Source organism: Somniosus microcephalus, chromosome 8, assembly GCF_052327205.1.
Source record: "Somniosus microcephalus isolate GS21.2 chromosome 8, FLI_Smic_1.0, whole genome shotgun sequence".
Lineage (NCBI taxonomy): Eukaryota > Metazoa > Chordata > Chondrichthyes > Squaliformes > Somniosidae > Somniosus > Somniosus microcephalus.
In genome coordinates this window covers 64,408,667-64,431,738 of record NC_140994.1, presented here as the reverse complement: position 1 = coordinate 64,431,738, position 23,072 = coordinate 64,408,667, and the positions used below count along the sequence as shown (strand labels likewise).

At 45.1% G+C, this 23,072-nt stretch overlaps 1 protein-coding gene across 1 annotated transcript; it reads right to left on the bottom strand.

The window, feature by feature from the left end:
* Positions 1 to 1,442: 1,442 nt before the first annotated feature.
* Positions 1,443 to 3,359, bottom strand: ppp1r3cb (protein phosphatase 1, regulatory subunit 3Cb). The gene is made up of 2 exons (XM_085994822.1): positions 3,220 to 3,359; positions 1,443 to 2,461 (listed from the first exon to the last, which is right to left on the bottom strand). Exons 1-2 carry the CDS (start codon positions 3,231 to 3,233, stop codon positions 1,522 to 1,524), a joined length of 954 nt encoding a protein of 317 aa, XP_085850948.1. The 5' UTR covers positions 3,234 to 3,359; the 3' UTR covers positions 1,443 to 1,521.
* Positions 3,360 to 23,072: the final 19,713 nt, after the last annotated feature.

The window sequence follows — 23,072 nt, the reverse complement described above, 5'->3', positions numbered from 1 at the left end:
ACAATTGCACGACTTGCCCCCTCGCATCTGCGACTGAGGGTCCAAGGAGGTGCATTACGCAAGAAGTCATCATCGTACGTATCCTCACACTATTCCCTTTGGGGAACTGTATGAAGTGGTGGAAGGATTTATGGCCGTGATTAACGCTCATTCCGTGACCGTAACCATCTTTGAACCAGCCATTAGGGTGGTTAGTCCTATGGCGGGAGGGTTTTACGGGCTCCCACAACCCATCTGAGGGGGGGGGGGGCCACCAACACCCACGGACGCAAGTATCCCGCTGGATGTCCACCCAGAATTTAAAGTTGGAGCTCCGACTCCACTTGCCGGGACTGTCTGGAGTGGGGTTCAAAACCCTACTCCTTCTGGCCCAGCGGCGGGGATGCTTACTGCTACGCAAAAGGCCCACTCCGCACAAAAGGTGACACCCATACGTTTCCTGCGCATTTTCCCTCCCCGTGACTGGAGCCCTATGCTGCCATTTCACGTTGCTAATTGGATTGGGCCTTTGTCATAGCGGTAGGATCCCCGCCGCTGGGCCAGATCAGGGTAGGGTTTCGAACCCCGCTCCAGACAGTCCCGGCAAGTGGAGTCGGAGCTGCGGCTCTAAATTCTGGGTTGACATCCAGTGGGATATTTGCGTCCGTGGGTGTGGGTGGCCCCCCCTCCTTGTATAGCTTGTGGGAGCCCGTAAAACCCTCCCGTCATAGGACTAACCGCCCTAATGGCTGGTTCAAAGATGGTTACGGTCACGGAATGAGCGTTAATCATGGCCATAAATCCTTCCACCACTTCATACAGTTCCCCAAAGGGAACAGTGTGAAGACACGTATGACGGCGGCATTGCTAAATAAATAAAATTAAAAAAAATTCTTTTAGGGCTTTTAAAAGTCTTTAAATTGCTTTAATTCTCTTTAAAACTACTTCAGATTACTCAAAATAATGTAAACATTTTAAAAAGTTTATAAAAGTTACCAAAATCTTCAAAAAACTTCCAAAAACCTATTTAAACTGCTGCTTTGCATGTAAAAATCCTTAGCAGCTTGACAGAAACATTGGGGGCGTGTCCAGTGAAACTGAGACCTCAAGGGGCGTGTCTCACTTACACTGCACGCTCCTGGCTTCGCGCTGGCTGCACTCCTGGGCGGCGTGACGTCATACGCTGCCTGGGAATGTGCTTTCTATTTCTGCAAGTTCAGGCGTCCCAGAAGCTGATCGGCACGAGCGCGGGGTAAGTGCAAATACGGGGCTTGCACGCGCTGCAAGCCCCGTTCTGGAATTTCTGGGCCGTTAAGTGCATGATGGGGTCAGCCACTACTCTATTTTGAGAATGGTCCTGTAGTATGCAGGAGCAACAACAAAAGAAATAGTTGCAAAGAGGAGCTTTTTTTTTTTAAAAAAGGTAAAGCTGGTGATTATTCATTAGACTGGGGACTCTCAGGTCCACAGCATGGTTTTCATAAGTTTAATATGGAAATTGAGGCAACTCTCCACCAAACAATACAGCATCACTAACATTTGTCACCAGTACGGCAGAGCCGTCTCCATCTTGCCCCAGCTCTGCCATTCAGGTAACAGCCCGCTCGACGCTCGGGGACTTCCATACTGGTCGCATTCAATCGTCTGCATCTTCCCGGGGGCTTTGGCCACCTCGTCCTTGAAGGCGGCTGGAGCCTGAATCCCGTCAGGTTTCCATTCGGCGTGAACAATGCCGTAATTCCTCCCGTCGTTGTTGTCCCAATAGGTTTGGTCTCCACTCTTAAAGGAGACGCAAAACTCGATCCTCTCCTGTGGCGGTACAGAAGAAGGCAGGTCAATAGCGAAAGAAAATGTGTCTGTGTCACAACAGCCATAAATATTGTTTAGAAATGTACAGTCCACATCCTTATAACTCTTCCAAGTGTTGAATGTTATCCGGATTTGAACGACTTTGTGGTAACTTAGATTTCTCACTGTGACAGTGCCCGTGAGGAATTTCTCCTGCAGAGTGCAATTTTCGAGACAGGCGAAATTCTTCTTCAGGCGGTTTCTGAATTCCAGGTAGTCCGCAGATGGCGGGGAGAAGTCCAGCACCAGGGGCTTTCTTTCGTTTATTTTCAGTCCACATGTTACGCTGTCGAGGTCTGTCAGGTCAAACTGTAGTTCAGCGAGCGAGTCTTCAAATTCAGAGAAAATGTGAACCGCTGTGAGGGAGAAGCCTTTGTCGTCTGCAAACACCACCGTTTTCTTCAGTTTGCTTCGGGAGTGAGTCCATCCGTCGTTACACGAGTCGGCTTCACCCTTCAGGCTGATGCAGGGCCGCAGGGGCTTCAGCCTGTTGATGTTCAGCCCCCTGCAAGGGTCGTAGGGGCCAAGGAAATTCCTCATGGGTGGAGAATGTGCCAGACAGAGTCTCATGGCTAAATCAACTGGCATAATAGACACAGCTGGTAAAGATTTGGTATCCAAGCTATGATAGACCCTGAAACACCAAGTGCAATGCAGTCAGGTTTTGCTGATCCCATCTCAAAATGCAATAAAATGCCTCAACATTAGGGGAAGTTAATAGTTGCCAGATATAGTTTGACAACTTTTACTATGAATGACGCAACACACCAACCCCATGTTATCATATATAACATTATTAAAATTAAATATAAAATGAAACCCATTAATACTGGCTATTTTGACCACTAGCGGCTTTTACTGCTTATTTGCTAATGTTTCAATAGACTGGCGGCGTGTCAAAACGTTCAGAGTTCATTTTTTAAACAAGAAACAATCGACTGGTCCGTTTTAAGAGGCAGATTTCCTCTGTGCGTTCCAGGTAGCGAAATCTCAAAGGCGTTCATCGTGAACGCTGAAGATTTAGCTAAACATTTGCACGTAGTTTAAAAAATAAAACTTTTTCCAAATCTCGGGCAAACTGATTTCGCGTTGAATTTTCTGACAGGACAATCGGTGGCAGTGCACAACTCAAGCGGCTTCATAAACCGGTTTCCCACCGCATAAAAAGGGAAAGCAAGTAATAGTGGCAAGGACCAGCAAATATAACTCGCACCATTACAAGTCGCCCGCAGCTTTGTTGAAAGACTTGCGGCGGCGAATATACTCTGCACGGCTGCTCTGACATACGCTTGAAATAAGTGCGCCGCCTGCCCCAAGTTTAACTCTCACTCTGCTCCAGGAATCGCCCGCCAGCCACACCACCCCAATAGCGGCCAAAGACGACACAATTACCTGGTGCAATTCATTAGCCTGATTAAAAGAGCTTCACCAATACAGAGATCATAGCGAAGTTACAGCCAGGTTCAGGTACACCTGTTTCCTACACATGCCTCTCAGCTGTCATTCAACGCCGCACGCGCCGCTCCCCGACACTTATACCGCGGCTCCGCCTCCATCACCGCACGTGACAGTGCCCGCAACCAATCGCCAGCCTCCCCCTGGTCAGCCACCGCCAATCACAGTGGCGCCTGGCCCCACCCCCCGGCACTATGACGTGCGGCGGGGACCGCCAGGGGGCGCCACAAGTGGTTCACGAGTGGGTTCAAAGCTAAAAGTAGCGCAGCTTTGCAAAGGCAGGTCCTTGACGTATTGCACGATGAAAGGCAAAAGGGAAATACACAACACGAATATCACAGGGAAAACAAACACCCAGCTTCGAATAATGAAGATAGTTTTGACTTCTATTAGCACAACAAAGTTTGGGTTAGTCATAGAGTCATAGAGTTATACAGCACAGAAAGAGGCCCTTCGGCCCATCGTGTCTGCGCCGTCCATCAAGCCCTGTCTAATCTAATCCCATTTTCCAGCATTTGGTCCATAGCCTTGTATGCAATGGCATTTCAAGTGCTCATCCAAATGCTTCTTGGATGTTGTGAGGGTTCCTGCCTCTACCACCCTTTCAGGCAGTGAGTTCCAGACTCCAACCACCCTCTGGGTGAAAAAGTTCCTCCTCAAATCCCCTCTAAACCTCCTGCCCCTTACCTTGAATCTATGCCCCCTTGTTATTGACCCCCCTACTAAGGGGAAAAGTTCCTCTTTATCTACCCTATCTATGCCCCTCATCATTTTGTACACCTCAATCAGGTCCCCCCTCAGCCTTCTTTGCTCCAAGGAAAACAACCCCAGCCTGTTTAGTCTTTCTTCATAGCTGAGGCGCTCCATCCCAGGTAACATCCTGGTGAATCTTCTCTGCACCCTCTCCAAAGCAATCACATTCTTCCTATAGTGAGGCGACCAGAACTGCACACAGTACTCCAGCTGTGGCCTTACCAGCATTTTGTACAGCTCCATCATAACCTCCCTGCTCTTATATTCTATGCCTCGGCTAATGAAGGCAAGTATCCCATATGCCTTTTTAACCACCTTATCTACCTGATCCGCTGCCTTCAGGGATCTATGTACATGTACACCAAGGTCCCTCTGACCCTCTGTGCTTCCTAGGGCCCTACCACTCATTGTGTATTCCCTTGCAATATTTGTCCGTCCAAAATGCATCACCTCGCACTTTTCAGGGTTAAATTCCATTTGCCACTTTTCCGCCCATCTGACGAACCCGTTTATATCGTCCTGTAGCCTGAGGCTTTCCTCCTCGCAATTTACCACCCCACCAATTTTCGTGTCATCTGCGAACTTACTGATCATACCTTTTACATTCTCATCCAAATCATTTATGTAGATCACAAACAGCAAGGGACCCAGCACCGATCCCTGAGGTACCCCACTGGACACAGGCTTCCAGTCACAAAAGCAACCTTCGACCATCACCCTCTGCCTCCTGCCACTCAGCCAGTTTAGGATCCAACGTGCCAAGGCACCCTGGATCCCATGGGCTTACCTTCTTGACCAGCCTCCTATGCGGGACTTTGTCAAAAGCCTTACTGAAGTCCATGTATACCACATCCACAGCATTTCCCTCATCCACACACCTAATCACCCCCTCGAAAAATTCAATCAGATTGGTCAGACATGATTTACCCTTGACAAAGCCATGCTGACTATCCCCGATTAATCCTTGCCTCTCCAAGTGGAGACTAATTTTGTCCCTCAGAATTTTTTCCAATAATTTCCCTACCACAGATGTTAGGCTCACTGGCCTGTAATTCCCTGGTTTATCCCTGCTGCCCTTCTTGAATAATGGTACTACGTTAGCTGTTCTCCAGTCCTCTGGTACATCCCCTGTGGCCAGAGAGGTTCTGAAAATTTGTGTCAGAGCCCCTGCAATCTCCTCCTTTGCCTCACACAGCAGCCTGGGATACATCTCGTCCGGGCCTGAGGATTTATCCACTTTTTGGCCTGCTAAAACCGCTAGTACCTCCTCCCTCTCGATGCTAATATGTTCAAGTATATCACAGTCCCCTTGCCCGATTTCTATGTCTACATCGTCTTCCTCCATAGTGAACACAGATGCAAAAAATTCATTTAAAACCCCGCCTACATCATCTGGCTCTACACACAGATTGCCACTTTGGTCCCTAATGGGCCCTACCCTTTCCCTGGTTATCCTCTTGCCCTTAATATACTTATAAAACATCTTAGGATTTTCCTTTATTTTGCTCGCCAGTGTTATTTCATGGCCCCTCCTCGCTCTCCTAATTTCTTTTTTAAGTATGCCCCTGCACTTTTTATACTCCTCTAGGGCTTCCTCCGTCTTTAGTCTTTTGTAACTGCCAAAAGCCCCCCTTTTTTTCCTAATGCATTTTTGTATATCCCTTGTCATCCAAGGTTCCCTTTGCTTGTTGGTGCCACCCTTGACCTTTACGGGAACATGTTGGCGTTGTACTCTCTATTTCCCTTCTGAAAGTCTCCCACTGCTTTGATGTGGATTTTCCTATAAGTAGCTGCTCCCAGTCCACTTTGGCCAGATCCTGCCTTATCATATTAAAATCAGCCTTCCCCCAATTTAGAACCCTTATTTCCGGGCCGTCTTTGTCTTTTTCCATGACCACCTTAAATCTCACCGAATTATGGTCACTGTCGCCAAAATGCTCTCCTACTGACACTTCCACCACTTGCCCGGCTACATTCCCTAGAATTAGGTCCAGTACCGCCCCCTCCCTTGTAGGACTTTCTACACGCTGGCTCAAAAAGCTCTCCTGGATGCACTTTAAGAATTCTGCACCCTCTAAGCCTTTCACACTCTGACTATCCCAATTAATATTGGGGAAGTTGAAATCCCCCACTATTATTACCCTATTATTTTCGCACTTCTCTGAGATTTGCCTACATATCTGTTCCTCTATCTGTTTGGGGGCCTATAGTACACTCCCAGCAAAGTGCTTGCCCCCTTTTTGTTTTTAAGTTCTACCCATATGGCCTCATTAGAGGAACCCGTTAATATATCATCCCTCCTTACAGCAGTAATTGACTCCTTAATTAATATTGCAACACCCCCTCCCCTTTTACACCCCCCTCTGTCTCGCCTGAAGATTCTATACCCCGGAATATTGAGCTGCCAGTCCTGACCCTCCCTCAACCATGTCTCCGTGATAGCAACAATATCGTACTCCCATGTGTTCAACAACAACTTCAGTTCATCCACCTTATTTGCAAGACTCCTTGCATTAAAATAAATGCCTTCCAGCCTTGCCATATTCCCTTTTGCCTTCACATATTTGCTCTGCCTTCCCAGCTGACTTGTTTTTTCCTCCGTATTTGGCTGTAAATCACCCCCTACTATAGCTCCACTCTGTATCCCATCCCCCTGCCAAGTTAGTTTAAACCCCCCCCAACAGTGCTAGCAAACCTCCCCGCAAGGATATTGGTCCCCCTCTGGTTCAGGTGTAAACCGTCTGACTTGTACAAGTCCCACCTTTCCTAGAAGCAGACCCAGTGATCCAGGAAACTAAAGCCCTCCCTCCTGCACCAACTCTTTAGCCACGCATTCATCTGTTCTATCTTCCTATTCCTATACTCACTGGCACGTGGCACCGGGAGTAATCCAGAGATTACAACCTTTGAGGTCCTGTTCTTTAATCTTCTACCTAGCTCCCTAAATTCTTGCTGCAGGACCTCATCCCTCTTTTTACCTATGTCGTTGGTACCAATGTGGACCACGACCTCTGGCTGTTCGCCCTCCCCCTCCAGAATGCCCTGCAGCCGCTCAGTGACATCCTTGACCCTGGCACCAGGGAGGCAACAAACCATCCTGGATTCACGTCTATGGCCACAGAAACGCCTATCTGTTCCCCTTACTATAGAATCCCCTACCACTATTGCTCTCCCATTGTTTTTCCTCCCTTCCTGGGCAGCAGGAGCACCCCCAGTGCCAGGAAGTTGGCTGCTGCTGCCTTCCTCTGGTAAGTCATCCCCCTCAACAGTATCCAAAGCGGTATACCTGGTTGAAAGGGGGATGGCCACAGGGGTCTCCTGCACTACCTGCCTGCTTCTATTGTTCCGCCTGGTGGTCACCCATTTCCCTTCTGCCTGTGCAGCCCTACCCTGCGGTGTGACCAACTCACTGTACGAGTAATTCACGACCCTCTCAGCATCGTGAATGCTCCACAACCCATCCACCTGCAGCTCCAGCGCCGCAAGATGGCCCGTTAGTAGCTGCAGCTGGATGCATTTCTGGCACACGTGTTGGTCAGGGACACTGGCAGCGTCCCTGAATTCCCACATAGAGCAAGAGGAGCACATCACGGGGCTGGGCTCTCCTGGCATGGCCTACCCCTTTAATCAATTTAGGTTAACTTAGTTCAATACCACCAGTAAAGTAAGCCTTACCTGGTCTCTGGAGCCCTTTGTAGGCCCGCTCTGCCGCTGAAGCACCCGCCGAAGCTCTGAGGCCTTGCCTCGCCTAACTCCCTGACTCACCCAACTCTCAGCAACCAGTTAAGACTCCCTGACTCAGCCAACTCTCAGCAACCAGTTAAGACTCCCTGGTAGATCTTGATTTGGTGCGATTGTGTTTAAGCGGGTGGTAGCCAGTCGGCAGCCTTTACATCACCCGATTTTTATTTCCATTGAAGTCCCCCCAAGGAGTAAGAATGTCACCGGTCCAATTTTGGATCACATTGCCGTTTTAGAGGGAACAAGTTCTGAAATGTTAAAGGGACAGTATAGATTTATATTCTTCCCTGTTTAAAGTTAGAGATAAATTCTTTGAGCTGTGCAGATTTAATGACAGTTCAACGAGATCATTTTTCTTTAACTTTGTTAACAGTGGAAAATATATCCGATAATAAAATAAAGTTTATTTTCCTACTGCCGTGGTATGAGGGTGTTGGTGTCACATCAACGAAGCATTGTGTCATCATAATATAAGAAATAGGAGCAGGAGTCGGCCGTTCGGCCCTTCGAGCCTGCTGACATTGTGACAGAATACAGCTCCACTAAATTTTGGGGTCCTGAGGTGTGAATTACCAGTACCATGACCTCCTATGGACCTCCAACTGGTGGAAGCACTGTTTCATAGGATATGGTGCGTGTCCATTATGCGGTCAGCAGGATGATGGCAATGCACTCACACATTGGCATGGATTTTGCAGTGGGTAATGACAGCGAACTGTCAGCGTTCGCCATCAGTACCCCACTGAAACTGACCGTACATCAGGATTTAGTGCATGCACATCTAAACGCAGAAATCCTGAAGTCACAGATTTCCACCCTTAACAGTAACGAAACAGCTCTCATCAAAGTCATAAATTACATCCTTTGTGACTGTGACAAAGGTAAACTATCCCTCCTCATCCTTCTTGACTTGTCTGCAGCCTTTGACATGGTTGACCATTCCATCCTCCTCCAACGCCTCTCCTCCATCGTTGTCTAGCTGGGTGGGACTGCCCTCGCCTGGTTCCATTCTTATCTATCCAGCCATAGTCAGACAATCACCTGCAATGGTCTCTGTTTCTGCTCCTACATCATTACCTCTGGGGACCCCAAGGATCTATCCTTGGACCCCCTCCTATTTCTCATCTACATGCTGTCCCTCAGCGACATCATCAGAAAACATAGCGTCAGTTTCCACATGTACACTGACAACACCCAGCTCTACCTCACCACCACTTCTCTCAACCCCTCCACTGTCTCTAAATTGTCAGACTGCTTGCTCGACACCCAGTACTGGATGAGCAGAAAATTCCTCCAATTAAATATTGGGAAGACCGAAGCCATTGTCTTCGGTACCCGCCACAAACTCTGTTCCCTAGCCACCAACTCCATCCCTCTCCCTAGCATCTGTCTGAGGCTGAACCAGACCATTCGCAACCTTGGTGTCATATGTGACCCTGAAAGAGCTTCTGACCACATATCCACGCCATAACTAAGACCACCTATTTCCACCTCTGTAACATCGCCCGTCTCCACTCTGCCTCAACTTATCTGCTGCTGAAACCCTCATCTATGCCTTTGCTGTCTCCAGACTTGACTATTCCAACGTATTCCTGGCTGTCCTCCCATGTTCTACCCTATGTAAACTTGAGGTCATCCAAAACTCGGCTGCCCATGTCCTAACTCGCACCAAGTCCTGTTCACGTATCCATGGTGACGTGTTCATGCACCAATGACTCCACAAAGGCTCTGCTCATGTTCGCTATGGACTCACAGAATCACAGAATCACACAGAATCACAGAATCACAGAAACCCCACAGTGCAGATAGAGGCCATTTCGGCCCATCGAGCCTGCACCGACACATATCCCACCCGATCCCCGTAACCCCTACACCAACACATATCCCACCCTATAACCCCACATATTTTAATCCCCCTAACACTAAGGGTCAATTTATCATAGCCAATCAACCTAACCTGCACCTTTGGACTGTGGGAGGAAACCGGAGCACCCGGAGAAAACCCATGCAAACACGGGGAGAATGTGCAAACTCCACACAGACAGTCACCCGAGTCCGGATTCGAACCCGGGTCCCTGGCGCTGTGAGGCAACAGTGCTAACCACTATGCCTCCTCCATTCACTCCACACTCACAGCGACCCTGGAGACAAAACCTGCCAGAGACTCCTGCATCTGTTCCTGGAGTTCCAGCACCGCTGATCTTATGGATGGACCCAGAGGCAGAGGGTCGACATGCAGCTGAGCCGAGCTGGCAGAGTCCTGCGCCCTCTGATGAGGACTCTCCACTGCTGTCCCTGTCTCCACAATCTGCTGATGCTCACTTGTGTGCTGTGATACACCAGGTGACAACACTACTCTATGTCCTGAAGGTCCCACCGAGGTGTGAGTGTCTGCGCTGGTGCTGGGTGCGCTGAATTCTGCTGACGCTGCACCCTCAGAGGCTGCAGCTTCCTCTGAGGAGTCTTGATGTTCAGGCTCTTCCTCCTGGCTAGTGGGGACAGGTGCCTGCGATGGTCCTGTGGGGGAGTGTGGTGATTATTTCCTATGTTTAATAAGAAGTATTGTGATTGGTGAATGGGGTGGTTGTTCTCTGTGTTAGTAAGAAGTATTGTAATTGGTTGTTTGTTTCTACCTTGAGATATATGCTGTAAACTCATTGGTAGTGGATGTCAGGTGATTTGTGGTGGCCATCTTAAATTCAGTTCTCTCCAGTCATGGTTGGAGACTGGTGTTGAAAGATGTGCTACTGGATTTTTAAAGTTAATAAAGCCTAGATTAGAAAGGCAGATCTATTCTTTATTTCAATTTATTAACTTTTTATCAGAATGGAGCGATATCTTCAACCAGAACGATTCAATGCTGACCCTAATTCTGCAGGAGTGGATGATAAATGGAAACATTGGTATTGTACATTTACAAACTTTTTGGGTGTGTTGGAACAAGAGTCTCTGAATAAGCTGAATATGCGGATCAACTACATTGCTCCGGATGTGTATAAGTATATTTTGGACTGTAAAACTTACGAATTGGCTATTTCTACATTGGAGAAGATTTTTGTTAAACCAAAGAATGAGGTATTTGCACGTTATCTTCTATCTGCCCGTAGGCAGCAGGTGGGAGAATCTTTGGATACTTATTTACAAGCACTTCGGCACCTTAGTGCTAACTGTAATTATAAAGCCATGATGGCCAAAGAATATAAGGAAGAATCGGTACGGGATGCTTTTATTAATGGACTACTGCCTAGATCAATTCGTCAGCGGTTGTTAGAAAATAAGACTTTGGATCTCAAGAGTGCTTTTGAGCAAGCTTCTACATTGGATATGGCTCAGAGAAGTTCGGATTCTTATGCTCTTTCTAATCGACCTGCGACTGTGGTTTCGGCAGTTCCGGATGAAAAAGAATTAGGTGGACTTAATGGGAGTGGTTTACTAGATTCTGAAACAGTTTCTACTTCAGCGGCTGTTGCCTCTAGGATTCAGAAGTGTTATTTTTGTGGGAACGTCCGGCATCCTCGTTTGAAGTATCCTGCCCGGGAGGCTGTGTGTAGTAAATGTGGAAAGAGAGGTCATTATGCACGTGTTTGTAAATCATTAGGTTCAATTACCTCCTCTTCTGCGACTATTCAACCTGTAGAGAGGGCGTTTATTGCATCAATTTCTGCTGCATTTGCTCATGGCCTAAACAAAGCTATAGTTATGGCCCAAGTTAATGGGTTAGAAGTGAAGGCTCTCATAGATACGGGCAGTACTGAGAGTTTTATAAGTCTTCAGTTTGCGAAGGAAAAGTGTTTGAAAATCTTGCCTGTTACTTATCAGGTGTGTATGGCTCAGACGACCCTTACTTCACAAGTAGCTGGTTGTTGCCTTGTGAAAATGATTCTTCTAGGTAATACGTATACTGATATACGCCTATCTGTTTTGCCTAATCTTTGTGCGGATATTTTGATTGGTCATGATGTGCTTAAATTACACGAGTCTCTCAGTCTTTCGTTTGGAGGGACTAAGCCACCCTTATCCATTTGTGGATTAACTTCTTTATCCATTTCTCCATTATCACTTTTTTCCAATTTGATGCCGGATTGTAAGCCAATTGCTACCAAGTCAAGAAGGTATAGCAGTCAGGATAGAGAATTTATTAATTCTGAAGTCCAACGTCTTTTATTGGAAGGAATCATTGAACCTAGTTGTTCGCCTTGGCGGGCTCAGGTAGTTGTCACCACTAACGAGAGACATAAGAAACGAATGGTGATAGACTACTCTCAAACTATTAATAGGTATACTCAATTAGATGCGTACCCTTTGCCTAAGATTGATGAGCTTATCAACAAAGTATCTTAGTATAAGTTTTTTAGCACTATTGATTTAAAGAGTGCTTATCATCAGATTCCTATTGTTAAGAGGGATCAACCATATACAGCCTTTGAGGATGGTGGAAAGCTGTATCAGTTTTGCCGAATACCATTTGGTGTTACTAATGGTGTTGCTTGTTTTCAACGGGCAATGGATGCTTTTATAAGTGATAACTCTCTCTCTGACACCTTTTCATATTTAGATGATATCACGGTGTGTGGTAAATCAAGGGTGGAGCATGATTCTAATTTAGAAAGATTCCTTCAAGCTGCGGAAAAAGTTGGTTTAACTTTTAATAAAGAGAAGTGTATCTTTTCGACTACTGAGGTAAATCTACTGGGGTATATTATCTCGGGAAATAAGATTAAGCCAGATCCAGAACGTTTGCGACCATTGATCGATTTACCTTATCCTACTAATTCTAAGGCTTTGCAACGAGTTGTTGGACTGTTTTCTTACTATTCTAATTGGATTGCAAACTTTTTGCAGAAGACCCGGCCCCTTATTCGGGTTACGACATATCCTCTATCATGGGAGGCCAGGACATGTTTTGATAATTTTAAAAAGGATATCTTAGGAGCAGTTGTGCATTCTATTGATGAGCAGGTTCCCTTTGTGATTGAGATGGATGCTTCTGATTTTGCAATTGGCGCTATTCTGAACCAGAATGGAAGACCTGTGGCCTTTTTCTCACGTACCTTGAACAATAGTGAAAAAAGACATTCTTCAATAGAAAAAGAGGCATATGCAATAGTAGAAGCACTGCGTAAATGGAGACATTATTTATTGGGGCGACATTTCACGTTGGTAACCGATCAAAAATCTGTGTCCTTTATGTTTGATGTTAAACATTTTGGAAAGATCAAAAATGATAAAATAATGAGGTGGAGGATTGAGTTGGCATGTTACCATTTTGATATAGTTTATCGCCCGGGAAAGGATAATGTTGCTGCTGATGCACTGTCGAGGGCTTATTGTTCTGTGATTCACAGAGATACGCTTATTAATCTTCACAATGCCTTATGTCATCCTGGGGTTACGAGGATGATACACTTCGTACGCAGTAAGAATTTGCCCTTTTCAGTTGACGACGTCAAGCGGATGACTTCATCATGTCCTATCTGTGCTCGGTGTAAACCGAATTTCTTTAAGCCTCAACGAGCTCATCTTATAAAGGCTACTTCTCCTTTTGAACGTCTGAGCGTTGATTTTAAGGGGCCTCTTCCTTCAACGACTCAAAATCGATACATATTTACTGTTGTGGATGAGTTTTCAAGGTTTCCTTTTGCTTTTCCTTGCGCAGATGTATCAGCTGCTACAGTTATCAAATGTCTGACTCAACTTTTTGTCATCTTTGGGATGCCTGCGTATATCCATTCGGATCAGGGAAGTTCTTTTATGTCTTCCCGGTTGAAGGAATACCTTCAGAGTCGGGAAATTTCTACTAGTAGAACTACCCCGTATAACCCCCAGGGTAATGGACAGTGCGAACGATACAATGGGGTGATCTGGAAGGCAGTTATGTTGGCTTTGACATCCTGGAACCTTAAGAATACACAGTGGGAAATGGTACTGCCTGGTGCCCTGCATTCCATTAGATCATTGCTTTCAACGGCTACTAATGTGACCCCCCATGAAAGGCTCTTTAATTACCCGCGGAGATCTACTACGGGATATTCGGTACCTTCATGGCTTACTATGCAGGGACCTGTGCTGCTTCGACGCCATGTTAGATTGTCAAAATATGATCCTTTAGTGGAGGAGGTGGAGCTGTTGGAGGCAAATTCCCAATATGCTCATATTCGATTCCAAGATGGGAAAGAAAGTACTGTTTCAATTAAAGATTTGGCTCCTTGTGGTGGCCAGCCCTCTTCTGAGGATGCTAATAATAGTCACGATTCAGATAATGTGGATGTTGTTATAGGTACTATGAATATTTCCAATCCTACTGCAGATAATTATACTTCTATTAGTCAGCCTTTGATGGATGTTCATGACCGTCCTAGTTTACTTCCTGATGGGATTTCCAATCCGGAAACCGTTGATAATCGGGATATGGATAGCCTTCCTGCAGAAGATACTTCGGTGTCTCCGGGTGTGGGAGGGCAAGGAATTTCACCAAGGTTAAGAAGGTCGACACGAACAAGATATCCGGTCGACCGATTGAAAATGGACTTTTAAATTGATAGTAATGTCTTAAAATTGTTGAAATATTAAATTTGTATTTTAGTTGTAAATAAATTAATTATAAATTGTAAAGGTTGTTTTAGGTTGGAGCATGTTTTAAAAGGAGGGGTGAATGTGGTGATTATTTCCTATGTTTAATAAGAAGTATTGTGATTGGTGAATGGGGTGGTTGTTCTCTTGTGTTAGTAAGAAGTATTGTAATTGGTTGTTTGTTTCTACCTTGAGATATATGCTGTAAACTCATTGGTAGTGGATGTCAGGTGATTTGTGGTGGCCATCTTAAATTCAGTTCTCTCCAGTCATGGTTGGAGACTGGTGTTGAAAGATGTGCTACTGGATTTTTAAAGTTAATAAAGCCTAGATTAGAAAGGCAAATCTATTCTTTATTTCAGGGAGTAAAGGAAAGAGTCAGAGATGTGATACCAAGGTTACATGCACATTGCATATTGCAGATGATTATTAGTTCATCTGTTAGTGCTTCAGAATCATTATCAGCGACTCATGCAATGTCAATGAGATGGAAAACAAATCTGTCACCAGCTTGCTGTGATGCACCCATCTGTCCGTCCCCCACTTGCGCATCGTCCTCCAGTCCTACGATTTCCAGGACCGCTTCCTCCCAGGGGGTGAGGTGGGCTACTGAGGGTGGCCCTCCTCCTGTCCTCGCTCTTTCCCTTTTATTGTGAGCTCTCTTTTCCTGCAATGAGGGAGACAAGAGGAGTTTGAGTGAGAATGAAGGAGTGAGTGTAGAGAATCCATAGCATAGATGCTTAGAAGGAGACAAAGATGGAGTGAGGTGGCAAGACCAAGGGCCCTCCCTGTGTGTTGTCAGTTGTTTTCATAGCATCAGAGTGATAGGGAGTGTGAGGGCTGCATAGTTGAATAGTTAGGTGAATGTGACCATAGAGAGAGAGGGAATGGGTAAGGGTGCATGGATGTCAGTGTCAAGTGGGATGTGGAGGAAGAGATTGCTAAAGCCGAGTGCTGGTGAGGAAAGGTAATGGGGATCAGATTGAGGGTGATGGGAAATTCATACTCACTTTTTCAGTGCGCTGAAGGTCATGAAATCTCTTCCTGCACTGTATCCAGGTTCTGCGGGTTACAGATAAGGAGTTGACCTCCTCTGCCACCTGCAGCCACACAGCCTTGGTCTGCTGGGGAGGCTTCTTCCTCCCTGATGAAAGGAAGAGCACCTCCTTATGAGCTCTTGCTCCCTCCACTAAAGCCTGCAGGGCAACGTCGTCAAATCTTTCACTGGCCATTCTGCCTCCAGGTCCCTGTAGCATGAAAGGCCAAAAGGTTGGCAGTCGGCAGAAGAAGCAAGGCTTGTTGCAGACCTTAAATGCAGCAGCAGCAATGATGACATCATCGGAGGCGACTTTCAGACTGGAAAAACTCATTTGCTATGGGTTCCCACACGCTGGAACTCAATTGGCCAATTAAGTTAAAATCGTATCAATCTCCCACATCGATTTAGATTCGTGTGGATAACACGAAGTGCGGATTACACGACCCCAACCCGCCCCTGAATTAAAATCCAGCCCAGTGTGTACACCTTATTCAGCAAACAGAAACTCCACCTGTTAGCTTGGCTGAGTTGGTACCACTCTTGCTTCATAAAGCCCAACTCCAGGAGTTTAGCATATACTCTAATCTGACTTTTCAGTTATGTGCTCAAGGAGTATTGTACTGTCAGAAGTGCTGTGAATGATTGGGGATATTTTTCTGAGTATGTACTGGCAGCAGTGTACTTGCGATTTTCTGATATATGTAGCTGGTGGGTGAAGTTTCCCATCACCAAGGTGTACTCAGAAAATTATCTCCATTTAACCAAGGCTCCATCAGCTAGTGTCAGTAGTTCTGGTGGATATGCATTAAAGATTCCTCTGCACTATTCAAAGAACAGCATGGAGCTGCCCTGACCAGCATTCCTCCTTCAATCAATACCAACAAAAAATAGAATAACTGCTTATTCATCGTATTGCTATTTCTGGGAATTTTCTGTGTGAAACTTGGCTGCTACATTTATCAAACACAGCATAAACTGCACAATGTAATTCATTTTATTGGAAGCACTTCTGAATGATGTAATAAGGTGCTATGTAAATGTGAATTCTTTCTTTCCTGTGTGGATTTCTCAGTAGCTTAATTTGGAGACTCATAAGCATGGTAATGGGCTCTTAAGACAACTCAGCAGACCAAAATAAAAATGGATACAGGTCACATACAGCTAATTATGAACATTTAATTGTTACATTTTTGAATAATCATTTGGTTCACTTGTATGCTAAAGCTATTGAGTCCTTGCTGGGGTGCAGTTCGATGGGTACCAGGCACACTCTAGTCCTTCCCTCAAGGTATCATTCTTCATGTGTTAGCTTTGACATTGTGTGTTGGCAAGCTGAGTGGGACCCGAGTCCAATCCTGTTCTCACCTTATATCTACATTTGTACAGTGGAAATAGTACTCACCAGATAGTAATCAGGAGCAGGAACCATGTCCAGCTTTCCCTCTCTAACACAGGATGCTGAGACCAATTGTGGCATCTTACTACCACTCTTCTTGAGAGAAGCTAACTCACCATGGTCAAGCAAGAGATTGAAACTGGGGCCTTTTCTGGTTTGCTTGCCTCAGCTACTCACTATATAAATTCACCGAGCCATTGGAAGAACCCATTGACGTAAGAAAACTACTAGGCACTTGGTCTAAGCGTTAAACAAAGCTTTAATCAACTGTTTTACAACATGGAGGTCTAATTGTGTCCTTCACTAGTTCCTGTTAAGAATGTCCTGCGCAAGCTGGGCCCGTGCCCGAGTATTTATACTCTCCCTGGACAGCGCCACCCACAGGCCACTCAGTTGATTCATGTCACCCATATCATGTTTAAAACACATTCAGATTGGACCTAATGGAATACATAATGTAGAAAACATTTTCCTTTTTGTCCTGGCCATTGGAAGAGTAATTGATTGAATTGGAGGTTTGACCAGACAAAAGGAGGACTATCATAGGAAGGCTTTATCCAATAGAAAAGGTGTACAGGGCCAGAATATACTATCAAAGCCTACTGGAGGAGCAATGCATAAGCAGGTTCAAGCTTTCCAGGGAAGTACTGACAGAAGTTTGTGAAATAAAAGCAGCTGACTTGATAGTGCCCTTTGTATTTCAAACTGGACCATCTGTTGTGAAAGTCACGGCTGTCTTCATTTTCTTTCATTGCTGGATTATTTCAGTCTATATATATCTTAATTAGTCTTTTTGTACCAAATTGTTCATGGAATTTCAGTTCCCTTTCTTCAAAACCCTATTCTTCCTTCCTGTGTATGTACTGTACTGAGTATATTCAAGACAGAGATTGATAGATTTTTGGATACTAAGAGAACCAAAGGATATGGGGATAGTGCAGGAAGGTGGAGTTGAGGTAGAAGATCAGCCATGATCTTATTGAATGCCGGAGTAGATTCAAAGGGCCGAATGGCCTACTCCTGCTCCTATTTCTTATGTTCTTATGTACTATCAGTGGAAGTTAATAAATACAATATGGTCTGGTATCTATTCTCGAACTGGTAAAGTTACCAATCATTAGGAATGTGTTTCAAGACTAACATTTCTCACAGTTCAACTAGTGTTTATAAATTCTTTATTGGTCACCAAAAAACATCTGGAAACACTTTTTAAAATAAATTCTTCAATCAAAATAAAAATAAACCAAATTTCAAAGGCTCGGATTGCAGCAGATATTAATACAAATTCATGTACTGAGGAAGTGATGCCTGTTGACCAGCATGGTGATCAGGAACTGAGCTTACGTAAAAACTCTCCAACGAGGCATCAATGTCGCTATAATCCATAAGCGAAATAACAACATTTTAGAAATATTGTAGGTTGATATAGTTGAGGTATGAATTCAATATTTTTGTCTGTAATTTTTCATTTTGTTCCCTGTGCCTGTGTGAAATTCTAGGAATAAAGAGGCAATGTGATAAATGCATTGTAATTACTTTATCAGTACTGAATAGTTCATTAACTACTTAAGATGGCATTTGACATCACTCACATTTCAGTCCTTGTGCAGAAGGCAGCTTATGGTCTTTTCTGCAAAACTCAGTTAAATGATAATTTCTGAACTGTACATTAATAAAAATGGGTACTATACTGGAAATATTCAGTGAAGACAAAGAGCCAGATGGATTCAACAAGGACTGAGATTTTCAGGTGTGCAAAGATAAAACAAGAAATGGATGGAGTCCCTGCAATCTATATAGAACTGCTGGGGTAGATTTGGAGCTCAAGTTTTTCAAAGTCCTGCCAATTTATATGAATTGTGGTCTTGGTTTATGGCATGCATATTGTTGCTTCATTATAAAGCACTTAACTCCCATTTGGCTCCTCCCTAGACAACTCCAGTTGAGATCGAAAAGTCATCCTATTTCTGAACTGTCCTAATTTCAGAGCAACATCTGGAATTTTAGAATGTTCCTGGAAAAATTGCAACTTTTAGGAATTATTTTTAAGTTACAGGAGTTGGAGAATAGAGATGTGGCAATATGCTTAACCTATTCTTTTTAACATTTCTCAGTCAAAGGGATTAATTAACACCTTACTATATTTGGATGATACATAAGGGTAAATTCATTGATTCCGCATTCCCAGAAGAGCCATGCTCAAAGGGAGTACAAGTCAGAGAATCAATGCAACAGTGCAGTAAGCTATTTCCACTCTGTACTCCCATCAAATGTGGTTCCCTGTTGATTGATGAATTTACCTCACAGTTTAAGACTTAAGGGGGAAAAATTGGGTGGCACCCCTTTTGGGGCATTAATGTCTTAGCGCCCTGAAAAAGTTGGCATCCCTCCACCAGAAATTCAGTAGTAACACCCCAAGCAGGAGGTGGAGTGCTACTGGAAATACCCCACCTCCTTCTTGGGGCGCTACTACTGAAGATCGCGGCACTACGTGCAACAGCTCCATGCGCAACGGCACGTAGCTCCGTGTCATTGCAGGCCTCCTCCCCTGCATGCATCCATCCTGGGGCCCTGCTAAACCACTGGGGAGCGGGGTGCCGCGAAAACAGCCCGGCACTGAGCAATCGCAGCTGGCACCCCGAATAAAAGGGAAAGGGGCTAGTTGCTGGCAGTTGGCAAAAAAAAATTGGCTGCCCGACACCTGCCCCTTTAACTACCGCCGCTGCAAAAACGCGCCCTGTCCCTGTCGGACATAGCATCCGGCGATAGGTGAGGGTGTGTAAGGGAAGTTTACAGCTGGGGTGCAAGCAGGGATCTGCGCACGGTGATAATGTCATCACCAACGGCGCAGTGCCGCAGGGCGCTACCGGCTACTGCCGCCGCTAACCTCCCGCTGAATTTCACAGGAGGCGTTAGTGGCGCTGCGCCTGGGCACTAGTGGATTTGCGCCCTGTTAGCGCTAACGAGAGGCGCAAATCAATCCAAGTTTTCCCCCTAAGTATCATCAAAATACAATAAAGTGTTAATCCGTTTGATTGATAATAATGGGTGGGGGGGAATTAAACACATTTCAGTCCCTTAATTTGTATCTGCAGAAACCACAATAAAGTATTAAAATTATTGATTGTACATTAACAATGGTACCAAAATGAAAATCTTAGGTTATTTGAATCTTCATTGTACTACTCATTGTAAAATGAAGGGTCTTTGATTTTGGGCATTTATTCCTGATAGAGGAATTGTAGCCCAGGTCTTTACATTTGAAAGTTAAGAGCTATGATGGGTGAAATTGATGTTCGATGGTAGCACAAAATGGGTGATAGCGAATCAGCAGCTCGTTTTATACCTCACCAAAGTTTATTTTCCATTGACTTTCACAGAAGACTAATTTCACCCCAATGGAACTCACACTTGGGGGAAATTCAATTTAAACCAAAATACAGAGTTCATGGTATATTATTCTCAATAATCTTTTGTGCCACCAGTTTCTCATGTGTGCTGTAAGAGATCAAAATATCAGTATTACCAAACCTTACTTTGGTGTAATGCAAGTTGAGGTATGAAGACATGAATGTGTAATGGTGGCATCAATAAATATTGACACTATTAAGTCAGTAGTAGATTCCACGGGGGAGATTTTCATCTCGTTACTATCCCACTTACACCTAAAATCGGATGGTAGCGGGACCAAAATCACAAGGAAGATTGGCCCACTGACTTACCAATGGTTATACGCCTATTCCAATTATCAAGTGTACCTCAATTTAGGCAGCCAGAGCTCCTGCCGAAAATAGGTGGAGGCCCCATTAATAAAATTGAGAAGACTCCAATGTCATTTTCATCTCTCCTCCCGTTTCTACTGCCCACAAACCATGGATGCTACAAGTCGGAAGGCGACCATTTCCAGGGGTATTTAAAGGGATCCTCATCTGCTTGCAGCTAAATGCGGGAACATTTTGGGAGACATTTTTCTTGTATTACATTGTGGTGTTTACCACTTAGATTATTTTAAAGTGCTTGTAGTTTCTGTACAATGTTCTGAACACTTAAGTGGCTTCTGGCAACACACTTTGGCTATAAGATGAGGTAGAGAAAGAGGAGCAGCAACAGGACAAAGGAGTGAAGAGAGCTGCAGCTGCAGTGAGACCAAACAGAAGAGATGTGCTTGCAGGAATCCTTACCCTCCCAACAGAGTGTATAGACCCAAGACAACATACCTGTACTTCCCTGAGAAGCCTTGTACAAGGACGGTGTGCTTCTCTAGGGATGCTGTCACATAGTTGTGTCGCCTCTGTTGTGTATGTAATATGTATGTTACTTTAAACCTATGGCCAGGGCGGCACTACTTTGTAGGGCGTAGTGATACCACAGTACCACTCCTGGCCATAGGGGTATAAATAGTACTGTGGGTACTGATCTCCCCTCAGTTCCCGCCTGTTGGTATTAAGTAAAGACCTACGTTGAATCTTCCAAGCTGTCTCTTCATTATTGGATTAAGTATAGACACATACTTTACACTGGCGACGAGTAAGGTTCGAACTCACCAGTACACGGTGCAACAAAGGAACGGCAGCAGTATGGAGAGAGAAGGAGAGAGGCTTCTTACCAGCCAGCCTGCAGAGTCCAGCGTCGACCAAAGGAAACCGCCCAGCACTCCAGGTTTGGGAGGAGCAGCAGCAACGGAGTGAGAGAGAGAGGGTTCCAACAGAAGCTGCAGCAGCTGAGAGAAGAGGCTGAATGGGCGCTCCAGCCATGGGGCAAAAGTCCACCCAGGGCCAGGTAAACTGAAATCCTTCCCGGGGAACGGGAGCTGCAAGGGCCAGAACGGGCAGGCGATCTGGGGAACAAATGGAGCCACAAGGACTAGCGGGCCACGAGAGTGGAAGGTCGTTGTTAATAGCGGCGGTGGCAATAACGGGAGCTGCAAGGGCCAAAAATAACGACGCTGGAGAGAGGTCGTTAGCAGCAGCAGGAGAAAAGGCGGGGAAAACGCCATCTAGTGGACAAAGGGGAAAAGTTTTTTTTCTCTTCAGCAGTTTAAAATTAAAAATTTTAAAAACGCCATCTAGTGGACAAAGGCGGGAAAAGCTCTTCAGCAGTTTAAAATGTCTACAGAAGGTTGGTTGTCAGCATTTGTTGAGGACACAGAAGAGTGGGATGCCTATGTCGAAAGGCATGAACTTTATTGCATAGTAAACAAGGTGAAAGATGATGAAAAGGCAGCAACCTTATTAAATTTTATGGGGGCAAAAACATACGGTCTGCTGAGGAATCTTCTTACTCCAGAAAAGCCAGCAGACAAAACGTATGCCCAAATTGTTGATACGTTAAGGGAACATTTAAACCCTAAGCCACCATTTATAGCGGAAAGGTACCGCTTCTACAGATGCGACCAAAGGAATGATGAGTCGCAGGCAGCCTATTTGGCTGAGCTCAGAAGGTTGTCCAAACATTGCCAGTTTGGAGCCTTTTTGGCGGACGCGATCAGAGACAGATTTGTCTGTGGCATGTTAAATGAGAGTACATGAAAACGGTTGCTAGCCAAGAAACAGCTCAGCCTAGATCAGGCGATTGAAATAGCATCGTTCCATGAAGCAGCAGCACAGAGTGCTGCTCAAATGCGACAAAACACAACCTGCTATGACACCCATTTCACAAAGGTAAATGCTACCGTTGTGGCAAAACCACCCACGACCAAAGTAATTGTTGGTTTCGTGATAAAATATGCCGGCAGTGTGGGAAAAAGGGGCATATAGCGAAAGTTTGTCGGTCGGGTACGAAACCCAATAGTGGGGGCAGTCCGAGCAGTACCAAGGCAAGGACAAAAATACATAAGATGTCTGACAGTAGCTCAGACGAGTCACAGGAAGGCACAAAAGCAGAGCCTAAAGGTCTGGGATGTCTCAAGTTATATGGTATAGACAAAACGGAGGACCACAGCACAATGTGGGTTAAAATGAAGGTAGCAGGCGTCGAAGTTAATATGGAGCTGGACACGGGTTCAGCCCTATCAGTAATTAATGAACAAGATTATAACAGGCTGTTCAAACGCATTCCCTTAAAGGATACGGAAATTAAATTAAAAACATATACGGGACAAAAAGTTTACCCGAAGGGAAAAATGCAAGTAACAGTTAAATACAACGGCAGAAAAGTGCCAGGACTTTATTTATACGTTCTACCAAATGGTGGACCACCACTTTTGGGTAGGGAATGGATAAGAAAAATCCATTTCGACTGGAAGTCGATACACGAGTTAAAAGTAGAGACCACCAAGGATGATACAACCAT